We start from the raw sequence: 27,847 nt of genomic DNA, 5'->3' as shown, positions 1-27,847 counted from the left end.
TGGATGTTCACACCACACGCAGGACAAATACAAGAGAAGCAGTAAAACACATACAGAAGAAGAATTTTATTCAGTGTTAATACAATAAATATACAAAACTCAAACTACTCCACATGCGACTGAAAGTCAAACCAGAGTGCATCTTAAAATTACAATGAAATTTAGAGCAAAATCATACAAAATATACAAACACCCCTTAGTATTTTTCTGAATGATTTCATTAAAATGTGATTGTTAGAGATGCTTACGAAAAGTTTAATTTCATTCTCATTGTTTCTACCACATGCCAAGTTAATTATAAAGCACAGCTTAAAGCCACAGTCCATCTACAGGACGTCACAGAGTTCACATCGCGTTGCAGCTTAACGCCTTTCTCACATTTATCACGGTTTTGTTTTAAGCAAGTCAAAAATAAGAGCAGGAATCTTTCTAAGGAATAATCTCATGTTGCTTTGTACATAGAGTAAATGTACTTCAGCAAAGACATGTTCCCGTCCACATGTGAAATAAAGAAAAAGCAAAAAAAAAAAAAAAAAAAAAAAACTGAGAGCAGAGCAAGGCATGTCGCAGGAAGCTTCAGCAGATTTAAAAGTAGAAAAAGTCTCATCCCAGACTCTGCCCTGCAAACAGATTAAGACTTAAAAAGGCCCAGATTCCCCTCTGTTTACACCCTACACATCGCACACTCACAAAGGCTTAACTGGCTTAAACATGACACACAACAGAGAAATCAGACACAGTCAAACAGGGAAAACACCGCTTTGCAGCTCCCACTGATGCAACACAAACTCGTACAGTATTTAGAAAAAGACACATTCGATCCAACGTTTCCAAACGACTGCACGCTGGAAATAAACGAGAAGGAGCCCAGCTTCAGATCTGATGCGTCTGACTGGAGTTCAGTGATAGTCGACCCACAGTTCTCAGATTATGGATAAGCAAGCAATCCTCAAAACATTATGTCCACATTACTGGCTTTTTTTTCATCATCCTTTTAGACATTTTTATTGCAATATATTCATTTACAGCACATATGTTGAAATCCAGGGGCCAGTCTGCGTCTACTTTTATACAATCTGGTTTAATTCTTAACCTAGTCATGCAAGTGAAGAGTACATCCTGAGTACAACTGAGGTAAATCTCCAGAACACGAGAGAAGCTGGAGACGAGTTCGACTTTCCTCTTCAGAGCTGTATGAGCATGCAGCTGTATGTACAGAGCAGTGGGTCTGTCTGTGTGTGTGAACGGTGCCGCTCGTTCGTTTCTTTTTGAGGGAACGACACCGGAGTTTGGCTCGAAGGGAAAACTACGCTGAACTCAGCTGGTGCAGGTCACATGTATGAATTACACTAATGAGCGGGAGGAGGGAGCAAGTTCATTGTTATAAACGTCCCCCCCGTTTGCACTGACTGCAGTGTGCAAAGTGTGTAATGGCTGGATTTAAAGTGCAACTTGGTGAGATTTCACAATGGATATGTAGATCACTGGAGGCAAAAGATTTTCAAGCAAAAAGATTTACTTTAAAATGATATTTCCCCCCAAAATAAAAACAAGGTTTAAGGTGATAGTTTGGGTTATTTGACAGGAGCTAATCTACTGTCAGTGTGTTACCTGCAGTGGATTGAGTGATACCCCCCAGAAAAAAAGCTATGTTTTAAGTTCACGCTTTATTTTGAATTTCACCGGTTTATCTGCCGTCAAACAGCCTTTACCTTTGGAACTACATTTTTTTCAACCGTTGAACTACTGTATTCCTACGCACAGGTTTATTTACTACAGTGTGAGCAGTAGGTGTGTTTGTGCGTAGTTCAACAGCTCAGAAACTGTGGTTCCAAACAAAAAGGGCTGTTTGATGGCAAAATAAGTGGTGAAAATATTCAAAATAAAGCATGAACTTAAACTGATTTGAGCTTTGTTTCCTCTTTACAGGGGTTAAAACACAGATGACCCCGTCCACAGCAGCTCATCGCTCAGCTCCTGCTGCTTCTCTAAACTGACCTGAATCTGCTGCAGGTGACAGACTGACGATAGATAAGCCCACATCAAATAACACGAACTATCCCTTTAAGTATCAAACACTGCCTAAAGGCATTCGAGGTGGCTGCTGAAAGCCTGTCGTTTTTTAGTCCATCTTTAATTTAGCTGCTTAAAATAAATTCCAACTGATTATTTTTAATGGTGGAAAAAAAGAATTGAGAGAAACTTCTTTTACCACCTGTGCAGCATAATCATCCTCTGCAGATAGTCTTAGTTTTGATAAAATATGGCTGAAAAAACAAACATCACCTCCTGCAGAACATTGGTTAAAACTGACTCTGTCTCGCATCAGTGTAAACTGAATATCTTTGGGTTTGTGGTTGGTTGGACAATCTGAATATTATTTCCCTGCACTTGTGCATTCTTCAGGATAATAACTGGCAGATTATTCAATAAGAAAAACAATCGTTAGCCCTACAGTGTACAGGGGGGAGTGTTTGATACTTAGCTGATGATGAGATTTTGGGTGAAGCATCACTTTAAGGATTCAGACGACACACTCTCGAAAACCCAATTCTGAGGAAAGCAAAAACTAGAAGGCAAGACAGTGAACTGGAATGCACAGCATTCATCTTCAATACGAAGCCCCTCCACTGGGGGGCAGCAGTGTTCAGTTATGTACTCATGGAAAACAGCAAAATAAATCTCAGGTTTCTGCTGCGTGTGCTTTCACCGACAACTAGAGAGCACAAAATGACTTCCAACCATCCAATAATAAATTAGATTTAAAAACAGGAAGTAGAGATTAGGTGGATAAATTAAAGAAAGGCTCAAACACACAGGGAGCACAGAACTGACACAGCAACTTTTAGGAAGTCAGACTTGGTTCAGCTACATTACACAGGACGTACAGGCCTCGAGGCGGCACTGATGTTTACACAGGCACACAGATATTCATTTAGTCGGCCACACACACACACACAAACACACACACAAAACTAAAGTTGATTAACGCTGGTTGAGTGGTGGGGGTGCAGCGCAGATGAGGGGTTCCCAGAGTCAGAGATGAAGATGTACAGTGTGGCGGGGGCAGGTGGAGCAGGTCAGAGCCGGGACCCTGTGTGAATGATCCCAGCTGTGGTTTTCTCTCTCAGACTCAGATCACAGATCAGCTTCCACACTGTCAGAAGGCTGGGGGGGGGGTGGGGGGTGGGGTGGGGGGGGGGGGGGGGGGCGGCTCTCTGTGTGTTCAACCAGGGCTCTTCGCTCAGTGGATGCTGGGTGCTGCACTTGTGAGTAGTGGTGGAGGAGGAAGAGGACGGAGAGATGAGCAAGCTCTCTAGGTCGATCAGATCTGCTCCTTGAAGCTTCCCTGTGCAGCCCTGGTGGCGGCATTAGCGGCGGCCGTCTGGACCGTCTTGTTGGACATGACGCCCGTGGCAAACTCCTGCTGGGCCTTCTCAAAGCTGGCGCCGGTGGTGCGGTACATCCCGTGGACCTGGTGAGGGTGAGAGGGGAGAAGAGGGTGGAGGAGGGGATGATTTAAGGCTGAACAGGCGGAAACAGACTCTAGTTGAATCTTCTGGGCTCGTTGTACCTTTTTGAACATGATGAGGGACATGACAGCCAGTGAGGTAAAGAGAGCAGCGATGAGGATCATTATGATGCCCACTGGGATACTGCGATTCAGGCCGGTCAAAGCCGAGATCCACCCGCTACGAACAAGAAAGTCATCAAGGACAAGTTTCATTTATTGTCAACACATCCTATAATTAAACCAAAACCAGTGAAAACTTGATCTGACTAACAAGCAGCGTAGGTGTGCATGTTGTTCCTCTTTGCCACAGAGCTCCATTGTTGTCTGAAAACCATTCAGTTGAATAAAGTCGCTTAAAAATATGTTTTCCGTGCATCTTCATTTCCTGTTTTCTTACCTGGCGCCCCAACCAGTGATGCCAATGCACTGGACAACGTAGATGCCAAACTGACTGATGTACACGAAGAAGAAGATGAAGAATCTGAATGAGCTGTCACTCCTGCAGAAAGAGGGAAACAGGATATGAACAACACAGTGGTGCACATTTACATTAACTGCTACACACTGGATGTTTAAACCTGATAATCCTCTCCTTGTTCTGCCTGAGGAACATTTTCTGTAGAAATGCATCTGTGTTGTTCACCTGAACGCTCCGTAAAGCGGTCTGTACCAACAGACGAACGAGCAGGGGGTGAAGAGCAAGAGCCAGAGGATGGACAAGCCGAAGTCCACCCCACGAAATGGATCCACACAGAACCAGGCCAGGCAGCCCACCATGTTAGCCAGCAGCGTCCCGGCATGAACTGAAGCATGAGGAGGGATAAACATACAGTAAATATCTGGATGGAGCTTTGGAAAGGAGGATGGAAGGTGGAGGATGGAGGGTGGCTGTTTGCTGGATGAAGTGTCCAGAGTGATGCAAGTGGAGGAAACACTGATGCTTAATATTTCAACATGTAACACTGTGCAGGACTGAGAACAACACACACACGCACGCACGCACGCACGCACGCACGCACGCACGCACGCACGCACGCACGCACGCACGCACTTAATAATTCATCATTAACATTTGTTCACAGGCTCCTAATGGCAGCTGCGCAGTTACAGACACAGTAGATTTACAGTAGCAGAGTCTGCAGAGTAAAACTGAGTGGATTCTACATCACAGTGTGAAATGTGACATTAACCTGCTGGTGGACAAACCAGCTGAGCGGGGGAGGGACAGAGACTTGAGCTTTACTTGAGCTTGGAAAAGATCCGGTTTGTTTTGTTTCCTTTCTTTTCCGTCAGATTCTTTGCTTTTATCAGTGAACAAACAAAACGAGGGAGGGAGGATCACCGCCTGCTCCCTGAGCTCTGTATCTGAACCAACCTCTAACAATCATCTGACCCAGTCACTTCATCAGGCCACATGACTGCACCACGTGTCCTCGGCATGTGGCCACTGAATTCCTCTGAAAACTGTTCACTCCCTGAGTCACTGATGTAACTGTAATTTTTAAACATCATTGGGGCCGAGCTGTGAGGGCTGCAGAGGGAGGAAGTGCAGTAGATCTTCTTATCTAACCTCCAATTCAGTAACTTTTAGACTAAATCATCAGAAAAAAGCAAAATTAGATTTAATTAAGTAGACTAGTCTTGTTTAAAAGTTCTGTCTGCAATAATATTTTTATCCCTTTGAACAACTATATCTGCAGATTTACACTGTAACACATGTAATATTAACTAGAACTAGGACATTTGTTGCATCAAATACAAATACAGACTGTGTTTCTTCATTTCCCTAAACTTTTTTTTAACAGAAAGTGTTTAATTCTGGCAGAAAAGTGTGAATGTCTGCTGTTGGAGCGATTAACATCAGCAGCTTTACAGCCCAGGCTGATGGTGAGGTCATCGAAATGTCACCAAAATCTACCAGATTTCATCGAACAGCCCGAGAAGAAAGGTCAGAGGATCAGTGAGGTCAGTATGATTCATTCATTCATTCATTCATTCAACATGAATGTCTGAACAAATATTTCACTGCAATTCATCCTGTAGTTATTTCAGTGGTGACTTTATAATAAAGGAATAAAAAGGACCACTCACACATCCAGAGGTAGTACATGATCTTGACTGTCTTCTGAAACTCCACAGGAATGTCCACAGTGATGTCGTGGTAGAAACAGGGGCCCACGGGGAACTTCTCAGGGAGGGGGGGCCAGTTGTTTTTCCTGCCTGAAACGGGAGAAGACACAACGAGCGACTTAAAAGAAATACGAGTTCATGTTTTATATTCAGACTATTCACTAATAACCTAATGCGTTTACTGAACATGTGTTTCACAGTAACCAGGTTACTGCTCTACAATGAATGTGTTCTCTGATCTCCTGCCTGGATTCTTCTGTGCACGCTGACACAGTCATAAAACTCACTGCGTCATAACCAGAATCACCGACTCGTGGTTGTTCGCTGCCGCCACTCAGGCTAATTTCAAGTTACATCCCTGTTTATCCAGAGTCATATGAAATATGAACCATTTGTGTGAAATTTTGTCAGAATTGTTGTGTGAAGTCTTGAGTTAGGGATAAAAAGTGTTTTGACCTTTGATCTTTGACCATCAAACTCTAATCAGTTTGAGTCCAAGTTAATGATGCCAAATTTGAAGAAAACGAAGAAAAAGAAGAAAACAAATGGTTTAATCAAATCATGTTCGGGCCCCAACGACAGAAAAACTCTTTTCTCATTTTCTCTGTGCATTAAGACACAGTGTATATTTCAGTAGTGATGTGTCGCTCTGCAGCTGTTTGCTGGTGTCTGACCTCCTGAAGCGCTGAGCGACTGCATCTCTCTCTCCCGGCGGTCCAGCTCTGCCGCCTTCCTCTCCAGCTCCTCCTGCCGCCTCAAGAGCTCGGCAGCTGCTCGCGTCTGCTCCTAAACACACACACACAAAGACGGCAGGTCGACACACGGGTAACAGTGCAGGAGTGTGTGCTGCTTGTCAAACTGTTTGGCTGAAATTCTCTGTTTCTGCTTTTGGAATGAATCCAGTTCTGTACAGGGGGAGACATCACAACAACATGTTCCCAGGAGTCGCAACATCACAAGTTATTTCCTCTGCTGGGTCGGAGTTGGAGAGCTCAGCCACAGACACAGGCAGCCTCCTGCTGAGCTGCTGTTCTGTCCACAGACTCAGCAGGAAACCAGCTGTTTGTGTTTGTGTGTTTTCTGCCTCCAGTACACTCTCAAAATCTCTGCTGGCGACACTCAACTAAACTTAGAGAGAACAGTACCAGCACGGTGACGATGTACAGACGTGGAGCACAAAGCTATGGACACAGCAGCGGTCAGTAATACCTGTACCTGGGGCTGTGAGTAGGCTGGAGGCTCCTCTGTGGGTTTCATGATGGCGGGCTGTGTGTTGACGGCGGGCCCAGCAGCCTTGGGCGCCTATGGAGAAAATACATACACATGTACAGTCAGTGCCTGTTGTCGCCACAGCTAACAGGGTGTGACACCGCACAAATTCACACATCACATCCACAGTGAAACGTGTGAAACGCTTCAAACTGAGGAAGTTTAAAATACAGACACTATATTCCTCCAGTTAGTCAGAATAAAGAGTGGTGAGCTTCAACCACTACCCTAATCAGTGATGTCACCTCATCCTGTTCTCTTATGGAGCTGGATGCTTTCATACATTTTGAATAATACTGTTTTAATCATTATGCAATCAGTGAAATCTGAATTTAAATCAACCTGAATTTATTTTGAATATTTCAAATTTAGTTCCCAGACACAAGTGAACAAAGCCTGAAATAATGTGGCCAAAATAAAAGATTTTACAACCATAAACTCAGACTGAAGAGATACTGAACTAAAATTACAGAAGCACAAACATGGTGTGGCTCAGGAGGCGGAGCAGGTCATCTATCAATCAGAGGGTCCATGGTTCGATCCGCGGCTCCTTGGGCAAGAACCCTGAACCCTAACCTGCCCCTGATAGCTGTCCCTGTGTGGGTGTGATGTCTGAATGTGACAAATACTGTAAAGCTCTCTGATTGGTCTCTATTTATGTCCAGCCCATTTACAGTAAGCCCCCCTAGTCAGACCTTTAAACACTTTGGCCTGAACCGACACGTGCTGCAGTGATATGTGAATAAGGACACGTAGAACTTTCACACAAAATATCATCCGTCAGTGTTGTGTGAAGTTTTGAGTCCAGCGAAGAACAGAACATTTTTATTTTCAGTGTGGTTAATAAATCATTTTGAGATAGTGAGAACAAGAGCTAAACAATAACCCAGGACTGACCGTTTGAGTGATCACGCTTCCTCACATGTGGGTGATTTGTTCACTTACAAATTACAGTCACAAAGCTCTCGTAGATTTTCTTGTCATGTCTGAGAGAAAATGTCGGAGTGATGAGCAGCAGGGATTTACCCACCATCCTCAGGGATTTGTCTCATTTCCCATTTAACACAATTATTAATTAAATAGTGACAATTATGTTCCCGTCACTACTGCATCATGTGAAAGTCAGAGATAACAAGGATCTTTTTGGGACTAAATAAACTGGAGGCTGTGGAAAAGCACTCACTGGTTTGGCATCTGTGAAGGGATTGTACTCCTCCAACCCCGGAGCAGCTGTCTGTCTGACCTGGGTCACTGATGGATCCTGAGAAGACACAATAAACGGATCTCACATGAGAATAAAGGCAGCAAATAATTCCACTGTGATGAGCAAGCGCGGCACGAGAAAACCACAATCTTGATGTGTGTATCTTTGTGTGTTTACCAAGGACACCAGTGGAAATCTAAAAGAAAAATGGCTCATGAAAGTGTAACAACCCTCCATTATTCTGCCAGATCGAGTCCAAACAGCAACAGGCCTATAATTCAATACTGGCAACGACGGGATGATTCCAATAATTTTCACGGGAAGACGTCTATAAATACCCATGAAGGGGAAATTGTATGGGTGGGGGGGGGGGGTGCGAAATGCTTCTGGCTGCAAACGACAGACATAAAAAAAAGGAAACTTTGTGTTTCTCTGGTGCTGCTGCGCTACGCACACAAACTGCTGAAGCACTTTCTGATCCTTTTAACCACATTCTTGATTTACAAGACAAGGATGAGTACAACATGACAGTCTGAAGTACTGTGCCTCAGTGCTTGTGGTATTTTTGACTGTACAGATTCTATATTATACTTCTATTCTACTACATTACAGAGGGAAATGTTGAAGACCACAGACCCCATTTGATGAGATTTTGTCTCAGATATTTTTACACGTTTTATTACAGGAAGTGTTTGAAACCCACAAACAAAGTAGTCATACATTCTGTCATTGAGTTAGTTATGGATGGGATTATAGTGGCTGGGGCCCCTCAGGAACCCCCTCAAGGACCCCTGGGGGGTCCCCAGACCCCACTTTAAGAACCACTGGTTTATAAAATATGATGCATCATTATAGAAAAATTAAAGTATAAAAATAAGCTGGTGTCTAAAACTAGCTCCATCTCACATGTTAATGCTTCACTCACAACACAACACTCAACACTACAATGCTGATTATTGAATTGATTACTGCTGCACAATTAATCCAAATATTATCAAAATTGCAATGATTCAAATCGCAGAAGCTGCATTTTTCTGATCATCAAAAATCACACCGTCATCATTTCAATTTTTTTTTTTTAAGTGAAAATGAAATGTACACATACAGCTACAGTCTGTTTACTTTGTCAACGACTGTGTGACAAGTCAAACTTTAAAGGTTGACAGCTCAGTATCTTCTGCTGCTATTTGCATGTAAAATTCCTTGTTCCTGCCGGCAGGTGTTCAGCTACATTTTCATAGAAGTCTTATTCTGATAGTCTTACCATCAGCTGGTGTCAGTCAGGCTCGTTTCACTCAAACTGCAGCTGAGCATTAAAAACCAATCTGCGTATTCCTCAAGTGCTTATCCTCATCCAGCCTCAGTGCCGTCCTCTCACGGTCTGTTCCAGTCTTAAATTTCTGGGAGCATCTCTTACGCTGACACACACACACACACACACACACACACACATATGCACACAGGCTGCAACTTGTCACCAGACCGGGGCCATAAATATTTCAGGCTATGTTGTGTTTAAACTTTAATGCTGCCCTCTTGCACAGCCAAACAAGCACATGCATATTCACCAAGTGTGGAGTCTTCATCTTGAAATCTATGGTTTATCATCAACCATGCACGGTGCACCTGTTGCACGTCTGCCCCTGTGACAACTAATTTCATGGTTATGGATTTCCTGTCACCTAGCAACGCACTAACTAGTGAATTTGTGTCCTGCATGATCCTGATGTGGCTGAAATTAAAAAAAAAACAGGCTCAGTTCTGCACGAGCAGGCGCACAAATCTCACTGTTTGAGGACACTTTATCCTACCGTGCTGCATTAAAAGGTGACACACTGAACACATAATCATATAGAGTCTGCAAAGTGATGAAGAAACAGAGACGATCAAAATATGACATCTACGCTTTTTAATAACTGACACAGGAGCCTAATTTCTGTAATTAGCCCACATCCGGAGAAATAGGCCAAAACAGAACAAACTCTCCGGTACATGACTGGGAGTGATGAAATTCAGCAGGAAAGGTGCCAGCAAAGATCCTCACACCACATGTCACCATGGTGGCACCATATGATTTCATGAACTATTGAAGATAGCTCAGAGTAGGGAGGAAAGCTCCATCTCTCCTCAGGCAAAAAAAAAAGTGTAGGCCAACAGGAAAATGGCCGAACAGCAGGGGTTCACCAGTCATGTCAGTGTGTTGATGGGGACCCCATGAATAATTCAGTCTTTGTGCATCTGTACGGTCAAACTGTGCTGTCAGCATCTTTCACCGTCTCACATTGAGAGAGAAAGATGGTGGAAAGACTTCTTTTAAGTTTATGGAATAAAATAAAGCCTCTAAAACACGTGGCCTGTGAGCTAGCAGCAGCTCGCCCTCGTTTTAGTAGCTCGCCCAAAGGTTCTGAGAATATAGTCATAGTCTGTACTAGAGATGATCTGATACCATTTTTTCCTCCCTGACACCTGAACTTGTGTGTCTGACACACTGTATGCTGCTAACCTGTGTGGATGTGATGTTATTGCTATCGCTGTATGGATGTTTATTTCCGGTGGTGTTATCATGTCTGTGGGTTCAGGTTTGACTGAATCATGACTCAGAGTTTTCACACAAAAATTAACACTGATCTGAGTTTCAGATGTTTTTTATACAAAACGTGTCGTTGTTGTTAATTGACCTGATTCACCTGATTAGGTTTGGAGGTCTGTGTGAGTGCTTTGTTTGATATGTGAATAAATGTAACCGGTGATATAAGACATGAGGAGCTCGCAGCCTCTTTTATTTAGTCAAAGTTGTTTTCAGAGTAAAAAAGGTTGAAGACCCCTGTTATAAAATGACCATGTTCTCATGCAGAAGAATATCTGTACCATAAAGTTTGGCGTTTTAAACTGAAGAGAAAATTAATTGGTCGTTTACTATTCATGTTATTCATTTACATATGTAAATTCTCACATTTGAGAAGCTGGAACCATCAAACGTTCGCTCGAGACATGGCTCCAGCTCACCAATCATTTTTGACAAGGTGATTTATCTAAAACATAATGAATATAATACATAATAATAATAATAATAATAATAATAATAATAATAAGTGGGAATGCAACTCACAATTATTTTCAATATTGATTTATTTCTCGATTATTTTTTCTGATGAACTGATTAATCTTTGGCCTGTAGATGTGAAAAAAAAACCCCACATCAAAATATCCAAAATCCCAAATTGACATATTCAAATCACTTGTTTCACTTGAAGAAAGTGAATTTTTAGCTTTAAAAGTTGCAGATTAAGGAGGAGGGAGTGTTGCAGGTGTACTGAGAGAAGCTGAGGGAGGAAGCTACTGATGAGCTGAAGAGCACATGATCAAATACAGACTTTCACCATGACAAGACACTGTGAGGACAAGGCCATCTATAGCTGGAGGTCTGAATAAAGCCAACAGCATAATGAAAGCATGACAGTGACAAAATTAACAACCACAAGACGTTCTGCTCTCGTTTACTTCTCTGCTTCTGAGTCAATCCAATTACAGTTTTAATATCATGACAGAAATTCAGGATTAATTCCCTCAGTATTATCATCTCTGGTTTGGTATAAATATTAAATTATCTATTTAATGTCAAGTCTATTAGGGCACAGAAATCAAACAGGCGTGAAAACAGGAACAACACTTGAACAGCGGCTTATCTACTTGAAAACAAATGTGTGCATGTTCCGCCTATAATAAAGGGAAGGATGTCTAACAGGTGTTCACTTAAAACCAGTGGTGGAAGACATATTTCAGTTAGTGCCAGCACAACAATGAACAGTATATGTTCTTTTTAAAGTATAATCAGTGAAATATAGTTTTTTAACAGTAAAATGTAACAATAATAAATTGTTAATGTTACATTGCATTAATTTTGGGAGACTTTTGACCAAGGCGACTTAAAATAAATAATACTGATGCATTATTGTGTATGCAGTATTTTTCTGTTGTAGCTGGTTAAACCTTGAACTTTTAGGGCTGCAACTAACAATGGCTTTAATCATCAATGAATCTGCTGATTATTTCCTCAATTAAAATGTCAGAAAATTGTATAAGGTACCCACTGTAATTTCTGAAAGACAGAGATGATGTATTCAAATTGCTTGTTTAGTTGACCAAACAGTCCAAAGCACAAAAATATTCAGTTTATAAACAGATTTGTCAGAGACAAGCGCCAAATTCTGAAATCTGAGAAAGAAACTTTAGCCAATGAATGTTTGGGAAATTATTGTGTGTTTATCAGAATAGCTTCAGATTACTTTGTCAATACTGACTGAAACTGAAAGGTGTAAACAGGATATGATGGGGGTAAGGAGGTGGTTTAATGAAAGCAGCAAACAGCCAGCCTACCTGCAGTCTGAACCGGAGATAACACCTGAAGGGCTAACACAACACCGCCTTCCTATGTCATGTCACTCCAGTCAGCCAAAGTGCACCAATATAACGTGACAGTCAAGGTAAAGCCTGACAATACGCAAGTTAACGTTTTAGCCAGCAAGTGACTTTATCACAGCAGTTTAATACAGATTACTCAGACTTGTTCGGCTTAGTAATATGTTACTAATACGGAATAACGCAGCAGCTAATGCTAATGTGGCTACCTCAGCTAGCTAACGTTACCTGAAACGGGTTGCTGAAGTCCGGGTCCGCGAACGGGTTGCTGTCGAAATCCGACATTCTCCTGATTTGACTCCTTCCTTAAATGTGTCACAGAGCTAATATTTAAAACTAAAGTTGAGACTAGCTGCTACAAAAAAAACACCGTGTCGCTTTGAGGCGAAGACACGGTCGGAGGTGAAGTCAAGTGTGGACGAGGTCCAAGGCTGTGATCCAGAGATGATACTGTCGCGTATGATTGGTCACCAGCAGCGGATCAAATGTGAAACAACCAAGCGGAAGTAAAGAAACGTCACGTCCTAGTTTTCAAAACAAAAGTATCCGCAGGGGAAGGTTCATGCAGTGAGCTAGCAAAGTAAACCCATTTTAAACAGATTTAGCCAACTTGTAGTTTTACATGAGGAAATTCGTTTTTTTTGTTTGTTTTTTTGTGAAATGTTGGATAATTTTGCCCCAAAAGAGTATTCAAATTTTTTTTCTTTTGCACTTTTACTTTAGGAAAATATGAAGAAACCTCTATTCAACTGGTCTCTAAGTTTTTACAGGAATTTATAGGAAATACATATGGGTCAATTTGAATCACTTAACACAAAGACTTCATGTATATTTACTAAAAACAAAGTAAAAATGGTAAATAAACAGTTCAGTGGGTGGATAACAAACATGTTATTTGTAGAACACTTCAAATTTAACAATTTTAATTTCATTCACAAGAATATTATTAATTTTTTTGAGCATCTAAGAGTTAATTTAACCCCTATTTTAACCGTGTAGGTTACACTAAAATAAAAGGTAAAATTAAAAACTACGCAAAACACGTTGGATGAGCGGCCTACGCAATTTTATGTTCATTTTCTTCCTCTATGATGAAGAAAAGTAGTAACGTTGTTACCCTGGCAACGCAATGACTCGGGGCGTTTCGACCATAGATCTAGGAATTCTAAACAAGCAGTTTCAGCAGGCACCACTAAGCAGTCTTTTCTAGTTGCTATAGATCTATTACGTCTGCGGCTGAAGCCCTGTCATGTGACACCAACTTGTCCAGCTCACACTTCCGCTACTGCGTGTAAAAAAAAAAGTTGGGTGAAATCTCGGATAAGTTTGGCTCTGCAGGAACTTTACACGCTTTTAAAGTATTCTCCGGTTTATGAGCAGTTTGTAGGTCGAAAGAGAAGCAGAACACGTTTACTCATCGAGCATGTCGACGAGTGCCTTGTACAATGACCAGGGAGGAGCGGAGGCTGCGGTGGAAGCGGGTCAGGAGAGCACCCCGACCTCCGGAGCTGCCTTCGGACTTTTCAGCGCTGACTTTAAAAAGTAAGACAGCTTAACATGTGTCCCGTCCACTGTCAGCACGGCTGCCTGTGGTCAAGTTGAACGGTTATGGCCGACTTTAAGAGGCTAACTCCCCGCAGCATCAACAAGCCAAACAGCGATGGCGAATGTTGGTTCGCTGTTTGCCTTGGTACAGCGAAATATCAAATATATATATAAATAATATCATTTAGACGACCTACTGAGCAATGTAACACCTGCTATATTGCTTTATTTAACCCTGGTCTGTCAATGTACCCGTCTAAACCCACTGTTCACAAATGGGAAAAGGTCTAGATTGACCCCTTATTCATTTGTTGTTGGGCCCATATTAAGTTACATGGCTCTTTCATTAATTCCCAAAGCATCCAGAAACAAACCAGAACTCGGAGAGATAAGTAATTGGCACCAGTCTTGATAATTTGTTAGTTTTCGTCACTTTTTCAAATGTGAGTATTTACTAATTTCAAGTTTTCTATGATAATAAACTAAAGATAGTTGGGTTGTTGACTGTTGGTCAGACAAAGCAAGAATTCAGGGAATAATGGTGGACATTTTTCACTGTATTTTAAGAAAATAAATGTCTGACCTACTGAAAATGAAAGTAATCATTGGTTGCAACGTTACAGTTCTCCTATGATGCCCTAGTTTTTCTGTGCGATAATTTCTTGACACACTTTCAACAAGAACACTTTAACAACACTGTCAAAACCCTGAAACAGTGTAGTGTCCACATAATCAAAAATTGGAGTAGTTTTTGATATTAACGTGTTTTGTTTAGGTTTGCAAACTTTGTCAGATTTGACTCAAAAGCCTGGAAAAGACGGCAAGATTTTAAATTAGTATTTGTTCTGATTTCTGCACTATTATATAGTAAATGTTTTTTTATATTTTGCAGCGAACAATGAATGTGTCAAGATTTGGTTGTGAAAATTGCTCTGAAAGCTGACAGAAGTCTTCCAGATCAGCTTCAGTTAACAGGTCTTTAACAGTTCAGCAAGTCTCTAATCAGTGAAAAGGGTGCTTCACAGACAGGGTGCAGTGGTTGTTTTCTTCAGAGAGTCAGCAGAAATGACACTCAGGCTTCAGGCTGCATACCCTCCACATTCCTTTATAGTCTCAATATGGAGAAAAGCCAGTGAGCAGATGCTGCAGAATAGCCCAACCTGGCACAGTGTGCTTTTATCAGCAGGTGAGCCTCTAACATTTGGTAAAGCACGGTCTTTTTCTGTACATCCATATACTGCGAGCAAACAGTGAAATCATCTATATTATGAAAACTAAAAAAGGAGAACTTTTGTCCATAAACACTGATGCATCGTGTGCATACTGGAGCCGTACTAGAGCAATGATTTACATCTCAGCCTGCAGGTGGATTGGACTGGCCGCCATAAACATTATCGTACTGTAGTCAAACGCTGAATGTTTCTGAGTTGTCTTTTTCTAGCTTTTCCTCCATAAGTTAAGACCCTGCATGGGAGCAACATGTGTTTGCCATTAGAGGTGTGCTGTTTTAATTTTTGCTTAATTATTATACAATTTCTGATGAGCTTACCTGGTAAACAAGTTTAAGCAGTAATGTCAGTATATAGGAGCCCTCATGTGCTTAATCCTCAGTGAAAAATTACGACTGTATTGACCATTTTAAATTAGACTGTGGCCCTGTTGTTCAGAGATATGTGCAGAATACAGCTGTGGATCTGGATCACCCTACTTGTAGCCAATTGTCTGGTGTCAGTGGTAAAGTATTGATTAGTTCATTTGTGTTCAGTATCACATGACATACACAGGGTTTCTGTATGGTAGGCTTATTATTAGGTCTATTAGTGTTACTTCATGCGTAGATCAACAGGAATGTTAGTACTTCACACACAATTGCTCATTTGAAAAACTCATCCCCTTTAAAAACACAGGCTGTTCGTTTTAAAGATTAGGGCTTTATAGAGAAAAGCAGCAAGGCATTGACTTAGAGTTGCTACTAATGGTTATTTTCATTTAAATGACAAATTCTGCCAATGATTTTCTTGAATAATTATTTTTTTAGTCTAAAAATAGTGAAAAATGTCCATCCCAGTTTCAAGATGTTTTGTTTTGTCTGATCAACAGTCCAAAACCCCAAAATCTTCAATTTACTGTCATATAAAACGGAGGGAAGCAGGAAATCTTCATGTTTGAGGAGCTGAGAACAGATTCTTTTGTATTTTTGCATGAAAATTGAGCAAAAATGATTAGCTAATGAACATAATAATTTGCAGATTATCTGTCTGTCTATCAACTAATCCTCTCAGCTCTGCACTGATCGAATTTAACTCTACACCTCCTGTTTCATATGAGTTATCTGTCCTTATATTTACATATTCACAGTGGGTGTCCAAGGTTCTGGTGTGCCAGTCACAGAGAATAAGTATCTTCTACATCATCTTGTCAAAGCCATTTTCAATCAACATTTCAGTGTTATTGAACTCAGACTGGATTGTGAGCATGTTTTGGTCGTGTGTCTTCAGCCTCATCTCATAAACCTGACACTAGAGGGCAGCCAATCATCAGTGTAAACCACCCTTTTGCATTTTGTAATTTCTTGTAAAATCGTTTGTTAGGCACCTTAGCTGTTTTGGTTTAATGCTCTCTTAGCAGATGAGAAGATGCACATAACATCAGATTTTCAGGTGCAGACTTGATGAGCTGCTCAGTCACTTTTAAACACTCAGTGTTACTAACAGACTGTTGTGTTGGGTCACACTGCAGCTTCTTATTTTGCTCCAAACAAGCTTTTTCTTACCATGAAATTTTATTATATTGATGACCTTCATTTGTTAAAGTGTTAAACATTGCTTAGTATGCTGAAGTGAGCCTCTGAGCTGCCTCACATGACCATCTACCCTGTTAGGCAAGGCTAGGTCATATGTTTCCAGACCCGCAGGCCAAGCTGCAAGACCAGAGAGAGAATACCAGGGGCACCAATGACACAATACACAATAGGCAGACTTGTGCATCCTCCTAACACACGTGCTGTGCCAGTATCTCATATCAGTAGGCAGTCGTTTATCTTACATATTTGTTAATTAAAGTTAGCTCCAGCTTGTTTCAGTAGTTGATGACATATTGAGTCCGTTCTGCTGAAGCTAAATGAAGCTGTGTATTTGTTATGTGAAATAGCTGAATGTTTGTCACATGTTAACATTCCTGTAATGCTGTGTAGTCTTAAAGGCCTCTTCTTGCTGACTGGGAGCTCTATGCCAGGCCCTAGTGAGGCATGGAAACATGTGACTAATTTATTATCTGTGACCGAAGAGATATTTCACTCTGCCCCAGAGGTCTGGTTGTATGGATCCACCGATTTACCTGAGCTGCATTAAAGATAGGATTTATCTTTAACTTTTATTTTCAGTAAAAGTCGGTAATTATTAGTGAGATTTGATAATATATTAAGAGACTCCTACATTTGTGATGCAGGAAGCAGTTACATTTCAACCTAGAAGCAGCATAATTCCAATTAAATTAAATTAAATTAATCCTCATTCAGTCTCAAACACTGGACAAGGTTTATCAAGAGATGGTATTAGGTGTGTGTGGAGTGTTATCCCAGATAATGAAAGAAAAACTCTAAAATTCGAAATTATTTTATTCTAATCATACATATAAATTCATATATTTCAATGTGCCATTTACTATGGTGTAATTTTATCAGAATTTCTGTGTGTATTTTATTGAATATACAAAATACAAGTTTTTCTGACTGCTCACCATTACTCTGACTCTGCCAAACCTTCCCTGTGGCAAACTGTTAGCGAGGTGGTTTCAAATATTTTAACAAGAACTTGTTTATGTTCCCAGGCTCCTCGACCAAACCAGAGCCTGGACAGGCTACATTTATTTTTCCCCTGTTATTTAAAATCATTTACGAACACAGTGTGAGTGAGTTATTACTTTTCTGACATGAGCGAACACAACCTTTTTACCACAGTATTTTTATTCCACATTTTTATTTGGTTATTACATTTCAGAAATGTTTGATTTATTCGGAAACGAGCTCATCTGTGACCTCGCTTTGTCTGTTCTCGCACAGTTGATGCTGTTGTGAATTTATTAAACCTCTGTTTGTTCTGTCAGCTACTTTTTCAAGGACAAGAATGAACATTGAGTCCAACATGGACATCTTGTCCTTAAAGTGCTCAAAAAAATGGAAAAACTCCAGAACAGCTACTAAATATCCCTTATGTTGAGATTATATGTCAGTTACGGAGAGATAGTAACTTTGGAGAGGTAACCAAAGTGGGAGGGAGAATTTATTTCTTCACAGTATGATAAACTGGTTTCAAAAGCATCTATAGCTCCGTTTTTTTATGAATTCAGCTTTGTCTAGAGAAGTTTACCTCGACTATAAACTGTCACTTCAGAAAGTTAGTTGAGTTATTCTGGTTTCCCTGGAGCTCTTCAGGTTTTTAAACCTTAAACCATGAGAATTTGAACAGTCGGCCTTGAATTAGTCACTATTATTTTTACTCAGACATTTATTTATTTAGCTACTGTACATAAACCACTCCCTCTTCCTGTGCCACTGTGCTTGTATTGTTTCTTGGCAGCAGTGACACTGCTCTGAAAGACAGATGTAGCATTTTACAAAAGAAAAAAAGAGTAAATATGAAATTTAGTTTTACTCCAGTTTTGGAGAGGCCTTTTAAAATCCAGCTGTTAAATCCATCTCCTGTCTCTGGCGGTTCTGGCAGCTACTTATAAAATACAGTAACTGCTGGCTAGTTTATCTCCCAGCCACATGGAGGCACTAATCTCTGCAGCCTGAGGTCCATCTCTTTCATACCACACTTCAATTTAACAGTTGTGCAGATTTAGATTCACAAACAAAATACAGTAATAATTATAAGAAGTGAAATACAGAGCTGCAACAATGATGTTTCATCCTCATATATAACAATGGCCGTAAAGTAGATGGATGCACATATGACCCATTTATGAGAGATATTCATTAGGAAACCGCCACAGGTAAATGTATATCATAATATAATTAATCTTAGCAGTGATGGAAAGATTTATTAAGATAATAATCAGCCAGACGTGATGCAAACGTGTGAAATTATGAGAATAATCAAGCTTTGCTTTATTAATTTTTGTTCACTGTAAAGACATTCAGGTTTTGAGATGATCAAATCTTCAGTAGCTGCTCATGAATACTTACATTTTTAGTGAGTATTTTTTTTCTCCAACAGAACAGTAGTACAGATCAACAAAGTGATTGAAACAATGAAATAAACATTGCCAGCATATTAACATGTTAGTTTCCATATAACAAATGCTATATGGGTCTATATGGATAATCTATGTTTTTATGTTGAAGACAGAAAAAAAACAGCGAAAGGAAGGGAAATGGGATTTTAAGCTGCATCTGTGCAGATGCAAATTTTATTCTAGTATCTATAAATAATTTCTCAATCTTAGCAGAAAAGTTAGGCTTTCCAACTCAAGAATCTCTTGAAACCTTAAGTTCTTACAGAGCTGGTTAATAACACACATACGTGGATTTATTTATCATCTTGTGAATGCGACTGAAGTCGTTAGTTGGTCAGGCCATTAGCTCAGTAATTTAAAAAAAAAAAAAAAAAAAAGCACAGGAGGCAAGTTCTGCCCCTTCCACAATGCCTGTGTAGCTCTCACATGTTCAGGGGTATTTCCTGACATTCAGCCTGGAGCTGTTATCTTTGATGTGGGCCTGTCCTGTTGGCCCTGTCAGCCAAACTTGGCAGTGTATGTGCTCTTAGCTGGTGTCAAGCTAAAGTGGATTATTGTACAGTGGAGGTGATGAAAAGTAGCTCAGTGTTTACCCACCAGTGTAGATAAGGCCCTCCTTTTTCCCCTAGAGGGAAGTGACCACAGTCACACACAGGCAGAGCCACAGACAGAGCCAGAGGGCAGGTGAGACAGGCTGATTTCTATAGGAGAATGTACATGTGTAAGAAGAGAGCAGTAACAGGTTGATATGACTGGACCACAGCTGAGTGGCAGGTATAGTTTCAGAGGGAATGTGGACTTCAGCAGGAGGAGAGAGGTCTTACTGGGTGAGCAGGCACTACCCTCAAGTGTGAGGATAACTTGCCATTAGCGAGCTGGCGGGGCATCTTGTGACTCTTTTTGCCCAAGAGAAGAGGAAGAGAGTAGTGAATGACAGGCACAAAGCCAGTGGAGCCTGTGCTGTTTTTCCCCTGTTCCCAGCTTTGACAGTTATGAACAGCAAGGAGACAAGAAGACAACTGTAAATAAAGCCGAGAGAACAGGGCATACAGCCTGAGGGAAAGTAATTACTGCAGCTCTGTTTCACTCTTGAGTTGCTGGAAATACAGGCAGCTGGATTTGTGGACTCTTTTTTTTTTTTGAACGGCTAAGACACACACACACACATAGGAGTACTGGTTGTTGAAAGTGTTTTTGGACTGCCGGGGAGGACGGCCGGCATGGACGTGGGCTTCTCTTTACGCTCGGAGGCAGTGGGAGCTATGAGGACGGCGCTGGTGTCTGCCGAGAACTTACAGCTCACTCTGAAGACCGAGCTGAGTCAGGAAGAACAAGCCCTCACACACACCAGCTGTAGTCCCAAGGAGACACACAAAGCTGGGTATTGTAGTAAGATCACACACAACTGTAGTCTAACTCTGGAGACTACAGAGACTAGACTGTAAACTGCGGTTTATTTTTACTTCTTTGACATATGTCTTAGGCCGGGTTTGGCCAGCTGGATATTAACGTTTACAGTGTTTTTCAAAATAAAATGCTTATGAAAACCATTTCAAACTTGACCAAAGTGACCATTGTTTAAGGTGTAGTTTCTAAATGTTTAGTACTCTGCATCTGTTTAACCAGGCAAAAGAATGCTAATTTAATCTGTAGGTTATTGTCGCTGATATCAGTATTAGTGCATATTAATGGAGATCAGAAAAGTCAAACTACATTTAATGTAATGTAGAAGTTGCCACAATTACATAGTTTGTCCACTAGTTGATTTTTCTACTGTTATTAGTATTATGTGTTACATTAAGAAAATTACTGGTGGCTGATACATCGCTATCAGTTTTTAAACACAAAATCCAGTGTGGGTTGGGCTATTTAGATGATTTTACTTCTTTAAAATGCTCGTATCTCAAAAAGATATTGAAAAAATACAATACATCTATTGTATAAATGATGGCACATAGTGTAGCCATTGAACTTAGCATTATGTCCCTGCAATGTAAACAGATTCCCACTGACTGTAAGAGCCATGCAAGCTGCTCTGTGAGGCTGTACCCTGGCATAGCAGTGTTTTGAGCAAAATGCTAACATCTGCGCCATTGTGAGCATCCTAGCATGCTCACAATGGCACCATCTTAGTGTAGCGTGTTAGCACGACAGCAATTGTAAGTTGGTGGCGCTAGATGAAAAGTCAGAGGATCACCAAAGTTATTACATGTAATCCTGAGGGAATCATGAAGTTCATTTTTCATAGCAATCCACACAATATTTGTTGAGAAATTTCAGTCTGGACCAAAGTGGTGGACCAACTGACAAAGGTAGACATTGTTGCATTGGTTGCATTGGTTGCATTGGCATTTTAGTGCCACAGTTTGTTTTCCATCTGAACATTACGTCTCTGTGTTAACAAACAACCTGCTGTGTAGTTGTACAACGACAGTGTGTGTTAGCATTAACCAAGGAATGAGCATTGTCATCATGTGAGTGTGGATCGGTTTCAGCGGCGTTGTTGTGATGCAGCCGTTGCGTTGGTAACATCATTGCTGTTTGGTTGGATGCTTTGTCACTGACTCCTACAGAGCCATAGGAGCCAATGTGGCCCTTACATGTGCCGCCTGTAATCTGTGGAGCAGACACAGATGTGGTAAACATGGATCTTTCACAGCACCTTTGGTCAAGCACTGACTTCTGAAACAGATTAGTCAAGTCACCTCAGCAGTCCCTGCTCCCTCTAATGTCAACCATAATCAACAACAACAGCAATATTTTCTGTCCTCAGGAATGAAGACCTTAAAGAGATGTTGGAGAGCAGCAAGGAGTCGCTCAAACTGGAGGCCATGAAAAGGATTGTTGGGGTGAGTGCATCATGGGAATTCACACACTGCACAAATGGCAAAACCTTTATGTTTAAATTCCTATAAACAGCTGCTGAGTTGAACATTAGTGATGAGATCGGTGGATATTGTTTGATTTGATTTCAGCTGATCGCCAAAGGGAAAAACGCATCTGAGCTGTTTCCTGCTGTTGTGAAGAACGTCGCGAGCAAGAACATCGAGGTATGACGCTTCAAATCATCTTTCCTGTTACTACACTGCTATGATTCATTTAATTCTCGTGCAACAGGGCACGTGACTCCTCTGCATGACGCCACAGAGGCAACTTCTTCATTCAGAACAATAGTTGAATTCACTCAAAAGATTTTCCTTTATTTTTAGTTTGTGTTTATTTGTTTAGCTAAATTCTATTATATTATTTGTAATATTTTATATCACAAAAAGAGAAAAGGTCCTTTTAATTTATACAGCACCAAATCACAAGGCAGTTTTCAAATAAAGCAGGTCTAGACCGTCTCTTTATAACTCTATGAGCAGCACTTGGCGACAGTGACAAGAGAAAATCTCCCTTTAAGAGGCAGAGACATCGAGCAGAACTGGACTCTGGTGGGCGGTCATCTGCCTCGAAGGGGGCAGAATAATTAAATAAATAAGATTAATGTGGAATTTAGGTTCAGTCTGTAAATCTGCTGCTCCAAAAATTCCAAACTTATCTTGTTTATAGAAATATCTGACGAGCACCTTTTAGATTGTGATTGTGATTTTTTTTTTTCTATAACGTTGTTTGCAGCAGTCATGGCCAAACCCAAAAAAACAGTAATAGTAAAAGTAATACATGTAGATTTCAGGTTAGAGTAGTCTGAGGAGTACAGTGGAGGACGATGAATGAAATTCCATAGTAAACACTTTCTAAGTGTCCTCTGGTCGTATGCAGGAAGTTTTTCAATCTCAGTTTTGCATCTGTTACAGTTTTGGGAATTATTGGTATTAAAGAGACACAGCACAGCATTAAAAACATACAACATGAACAATATAGAATTGTGCAAATGAGCAGGTAGCAGCAGATTTAGGTTATATAAGATTATATAAGGTTATAGAACTACCAGAGAGCAAATCTAATAAACTAACAAGACAAGTTACACGTGTTCCCTGGTGCAGTCATTCTGTGTTCAACACCTCTATGGCTCAGGAATAAAAGACTTATTGTATATATTCCGGCTGGTCCTTGGGGCCCTGAATCAACAGCGAGATGGAGGCAGTTCAAACTCTTAGTGTAGAAGGTGTGAGATATCCACAACTATTAGTTTAGCCTCCCTGTGTACAGCACTTTTTTGTGACTTGAGTAAATTCTGTGCTGGGTTTTAAAACTACAGACTTAAATTTAGTGATTTTGTGCGACAGGTTGGTCTGATCGATGTTTTGTCTCCTGTTTGAAATCTGAGATCTTTGTGTTATTTTACTTAAACCAGAGAGCAGAATTAGACTTTTTAATTTGCATTAGAGGATTATTAACTATTTAAATATGTTTTGTTGTTGTCCTTTCTTGAGCTGTAACTATTATGGTCTCTCTAGATCTGTGATCAGACGTATTTTTCCCTCATCAACCAACAATAGTCGACTAGTTTTATTATTGCAAATCATAAGTTGATGCAGCAGCAGCATAAAGACACAGTAAGTTACTGTGGGCCTGTTTTAATACTCCACTAAATCATGTAATATCTGAGCCAGTGTTGACAGACTGTTCGAGTGAAGGACCAAAAACACTAAGCAACAGCTCAAGAGGGGTTCCTATGCCCAGAGCCTGTGAATATTGATTAGCAGCAGCAGAATAATCAGGTAGCGTGAGGTGCAGCATGTGAGCGGGGGGCCTGAAACCGGGCGCTGTGTGCAAGGCATGCAGCCGAAGCAGCTCATGGCAGGGTAGGGGAGCAGGTGGGTGGATGTAATTGGCAGGAGAGAGCCCACAGTCACGTCTCCTCTCTCCCACCTCATACACACCAGCTGCTAAGGTAGTGTGAGGTCTCCGACTATGTTTTCTCCCTCTTTGGTTTCTTTTCCTAGCTCTTCCTCGCTTGACACACCTCAAACATATCACCCTAAAAATGGCCTCTTCCCTCGTTCCCGCCCTCGTCCTCCCTCCTCTCCTCGTCACTGCGAGCTGCCATTGATCAACATTAAACAGAAAACAGCACAATAGCATGTGGGTTATTGACAGTGTTGCGTGCTTTAATAGCGGTGCACTTTATTTTCTTTAATCATTGCTGCACTTCATTTTAACACCATGAATCATACTTTGTACATTTTTTTTATTTTGAGAGCATATTCAAGTTCCAGGTATAGAAATAATAATAAAAAAGCATAAAATCTCATGTGATGTTGAGCAGTTTTCACTTGTGGAGCCCTTAATCATCTGCTGACTGGATCAAAACGAAACCAGTCAGGTACTTTGTGGTCACAGAAACCAGATCCTTGAGGGCAGATGGGTTGTGTCTCCTTTTATAGTGAGTAATGTCATTAATTCCAGCAGTAATGACCAGAACGATGATTGAGAACTGTGGCGCTCTGCTGCAGGTCAATACTCGCTGCTTTAGAAAGAATAGTGCTGATTACTGGGTAAAGCTTTCAGTGATTGTACCTAAACTGTGACCTTACCCCCAACCTCAACCTTAAATCAGCTATTATATTAAATTATAAATACCTCCTCAAGTAAATCATCATTTTTCATCTCCACTTCTTCTTCCTGTTCCTTTATCTATAAACCCACAGCCTCATAGACAGCAACCAGCTCAGTTTTATTCTCCGCTCTGTCTGAATCAGCAGAGGAGCAACCTTTGCTCTCCACTTACACTTGTTCAGAAAGCAGGACAAATATTATCTCAGGCTTTCCTCTGAGAAAAGAAGAGGCGTGCGAGCCAGAACTGAAGACGAGGGGGGGGGCAAATAATTCAATGGCAATTTCGTAAAGGAACAAAAATACATAACTTCACTCTGTGCCTGAAACAACACTGGATTGAGTTTGCAGCAAATGATACCAAGACAGGAAAAACTTTAAATATTATTTTTCCCCCCTTGTAATAATAAGCTCAAACTTCCCAAGCTAAAAGAAGGCACTCTTTGTTGCTTAATAAGTTTTTGTTTATTTGATCCCTTGAATAGCGCTGGTCTTTTTGGTCTTTTATCTTTTATTGGATGTAAAAACATGCAGCACATCCTCTCACATAAACCTGCTGAAGTTTTAGCTGGTTTTCCAGATTGCTTTCCCCATGTACTGCGTTAATACCCGAGGCTGCAGCTGCTTCAATTTATTGCTGTTTGATTTAATTGTCCTTTGCAGCTGAAGAAGCTTGTGTATGTCTATCTGGTGAGGTACGCAGAAGAGCAGCAGGACCTGGCTTTACTATCCATCAGCACCTTCCAGCGGGCCCTGAAGGTAACATGCCTACTTTGTGTCTCAGTCTTTCTCCTTTTTATTGTTACTTATATGATCATTTTTTAATATGGATGCATTTGTACGCGAGCATCTCTATGCATGTGTCCATCTCAGAGACTCCTGGATTTCCTGCCTTTTTCATTATTGCTGTGGTTTCATCCCCTGTGTGGCAGGACCCAAACCAGTTCATCCGGGCCAGTGCGCTGAGGGTTCTGTCCAGCATCCGTGTCCCCATCATCGTCCCCATCATGATGCTGGCCATCAAGGAGGCTGCAGCTGACCTGTCCCCATATGTCAGGAAGACGTCTGCCCACGCCATCCAGAAGCTCTACAGGTACAGTGTCTGCAGCACCAGCTGCAGGCAGTGCTAGCTAAAGCCAGTGATGGTAGCTGCGCTCGTTAGCTTCTCTGGCTTCAGTCCTGAGCCGTTCATACAGGACATGTTGGGTAATGTTTACTTTAAGGGTTTCGCCTTGTTGTTAACTTTTATCAGCTGAATCTTTCTAAGACTGGCATGGGTCAAAGAATGAATGGGTCCCTGAAATGTGAACAAAGGCGCAAAATTTAACCTGAACATATCAGTCGCATATTTGATTCTCAAAGGTTGATGTCAGGAGATATTCGTTCACAAAACTGGGGTTTATTATTTTCATTGTTGATATTTTTCTCAATTCATTGTTTTATCTAAAATAGTGAAAGCTGAAATTCCCCAAAGCCTATGACGTTATATTCAAATTACTTTCATCAACCAACAGTCCAGAAATATTCAGTCTGCCGTCAGAGATGACAAAAGAAGAGCAGCAAATCATCACATCTGAGAAGCTTTAACCAGGAAATCTTTTGAATTTTTGCTTGAAAAAAGACAAAATCAAGTGGTAATTGAAATCTTGATTAGTGCTCACTGTAAATTATGTTATATAATCTAATCTAATTATCGATCTAATGATCTATCCAATTGATCTTAATGTGTTTTATTGATTCTATTTTATTGCTTCCTTTGTCAAGCACTTTGTAACGTAGATTCTGAGGAATGCTCTATAAATACAGATTATTATTATTATTATTATTATTATTATTATATAGGAAGCAGTGATTGAGTGATCCTTGGAGTGATTGCATACATAACCTTGATCAGAGAGTGAAACATGCTCATAGACAGTTGATCTAATTGGTTGTAAGCACGCGGACATATCTGTGTTCTGAGCACACACAGGAGACATGATTTAATTTGTAAGTCCATCAAGTTTTTATATTATGTGAATAATTTCCATTCCTGAGCTGACGAATATTTATTTCAAAGTTCTCTCTCTCTCTCTCTCTCTCTCTCTCTCTCTCTCTCTCTCTCTCTCTCTCTCTCTCTCTCTCTCTCTCTCACTCTCTCTCTCTCTCTCTCTCTCTCTCTTTTTTCAGCCTGGATCCAGAACAGAAGGAGCAGCTGATCGAAGTGATAGAGAAACTATTGAAAGACAAAAGCACAGTAAGTAACACACTGAGCAGTGAGAGTTGTACAGTCGATTTCCCATGCTGGGAGAATGCAGTCCACTGGAGGGCGCCCCAGTCAAGCGATTCCCCTCTTCACTCTCCATCCCACAGCTCATTCGGCAATGCCATGGTTTGTTAACACCCACTTAAACCCACACATCTTCAGATGCTCCTTGTTAAGTGTCCATTTGGAAGGAATTTTCGCACTGATGCTAGTGTCAGTTTAATTTTCTCAAAGGCCAACTTCTTCTCTTTTTTTCCAAAATGGACCGTAAATGAGTTGGATTCTCAGATTCTTGTTGAGGCCAGCCACAGACACAATGCAGGCAGCCCATTAGAAGTCAGCAGGCAACACATTAATTTGAGGAGGTCACAGTGAATACTAAGGGTGTTTAAATGCCAATTTCAAATATGTAGACGTTGGCTACAGAATGCAGAGTGTGCTGGGTTCGTCGGCGTGAGTCATGCACAGTTTGCTGTAATTATGTATTCATGGCGTATACCTATCATTATACAAACAAAACAAAGCAGCTTAGGCCAAGGGGGGATGGAAAGCCCAGTACCAGATGCATAGCATATTTAGCCCCAGACGCTAACGAAGACAGATGACTTCTCCCCGTTGGAGCCCACATTGTGAGTCTGGGGACAGAGAGAGAGGGCACTATCATCACACAGACGCACAGGCACTATCAGCTGGTGACGAATGGTGAAAAACCCAAACATAGTGGATACTTAATGGCGATCAAGTGATGCATTTTTATGATGTTAGGATGGTACCATGCAGCATT

General features: G+C 40.9%; 2 protein-coding genes across 4 annotated transcripts in view; one reads left to right on the top strand and one right to left on the bottom strand.

The window, feature by feature from the left end:
• Nucleotides 1–51: 51 nt before the first annotated feature.
• On the bottom strand, nt 52–13,018 carry LOC139611516 (secretory carrier-associated membrane protein 1-like). 2 transcript variants are annotated; one of them, XM_071466257.1, is made up of 9 exons: nt 12,765–13,018; nt 8,097–8,174; nt 6,860–6,946; nt 6,319–6,430; nt 5,606–5,734; nt 4,158–4,317; nt 3,912–4,013; nt 3,575–3,692; nt 52–3,475 (listed from the first exon to the last, which is right to left on the bottom strand). In XM_071466257.1, the coding sequence occupies exons 1-9, from the start codon at nt 12,819–12,821 to the stop codon at nt 3,326–3,328; spliced, it is 993 nt and encodes a 330-aa protein (XP_071322358.1). In that variant the 5' UTR covers nt 12,822–13,018; the 3' UTR covers nt 52–3,325. The 2 variants fall into 2 exon arrangements, with proteins under 2 accessions (XP_071322358.1, XP_071322357.1); XM_071466256.1 differs by having other exon boundaries at nt 6,854–6,946; nt 12,765–12,956.
• A 771-nt stretch (nt 13,019–13,789) lies between these two features.
• ap3b1a (adaptor related protein complex 3 subunit beta 1a) overlaps nt 13,790–27,847 on the top strand; it is a 60,782-nt gene continuing 46,724 nt past the window's right edge. Inside the window, exons 1-6 of one of the 2 annotated variants that reach the window (XM_071465961.1) lie at nt 13,790–14,078; nt 22,093–22,168; nt 22,295–22,369; nt 25,482–25,577; nt 25,751–25,911; nt 26,988–27,054. In XM_071465961.1, coding sequence (XP_071322062.1) covers nt 13,960–14,078; nt 22,093–22,168; nt 22,295–22,369; nt 25,482–25,577; nt 25,751–25,911; nt 26,988–27,054 — 594 coding nt within the window. In that variant the 5' untranslated portion in view covers nt 13,790–13,959. Of the gene's footprint in view, nt 14,079–20,429; nt 20,701–22,092; nt 22,169–22,294; nt 22,370–25,481; nt 25,578–25,750; nt 25,912–26,987; nt 27,055–27,847 lie in introns of those variants that run through there. The other variant, XM_071465960.1, reaches the window with a different exon arrangement.

Source organism: Trachinotus anak, unplaced genomic scaffold, assembly GCF_046630095.1.
Source record: "Trachinotus anak isolate AG129_WGS33_773 ecotype Australia unplaced genomic scaffold, CSIRO_AGI_Tana_v1 ptg000028l, whole genome shotgun sequence".
NCBI lineage: Eukaryota > Metazoa > Chordata > Actinopteri > Carangiformes > Carangidae > Trachinotus > Trachinotus anak.
This window is presented reverse-complemented; position numbering and strand designations above follow the sequence as displayed.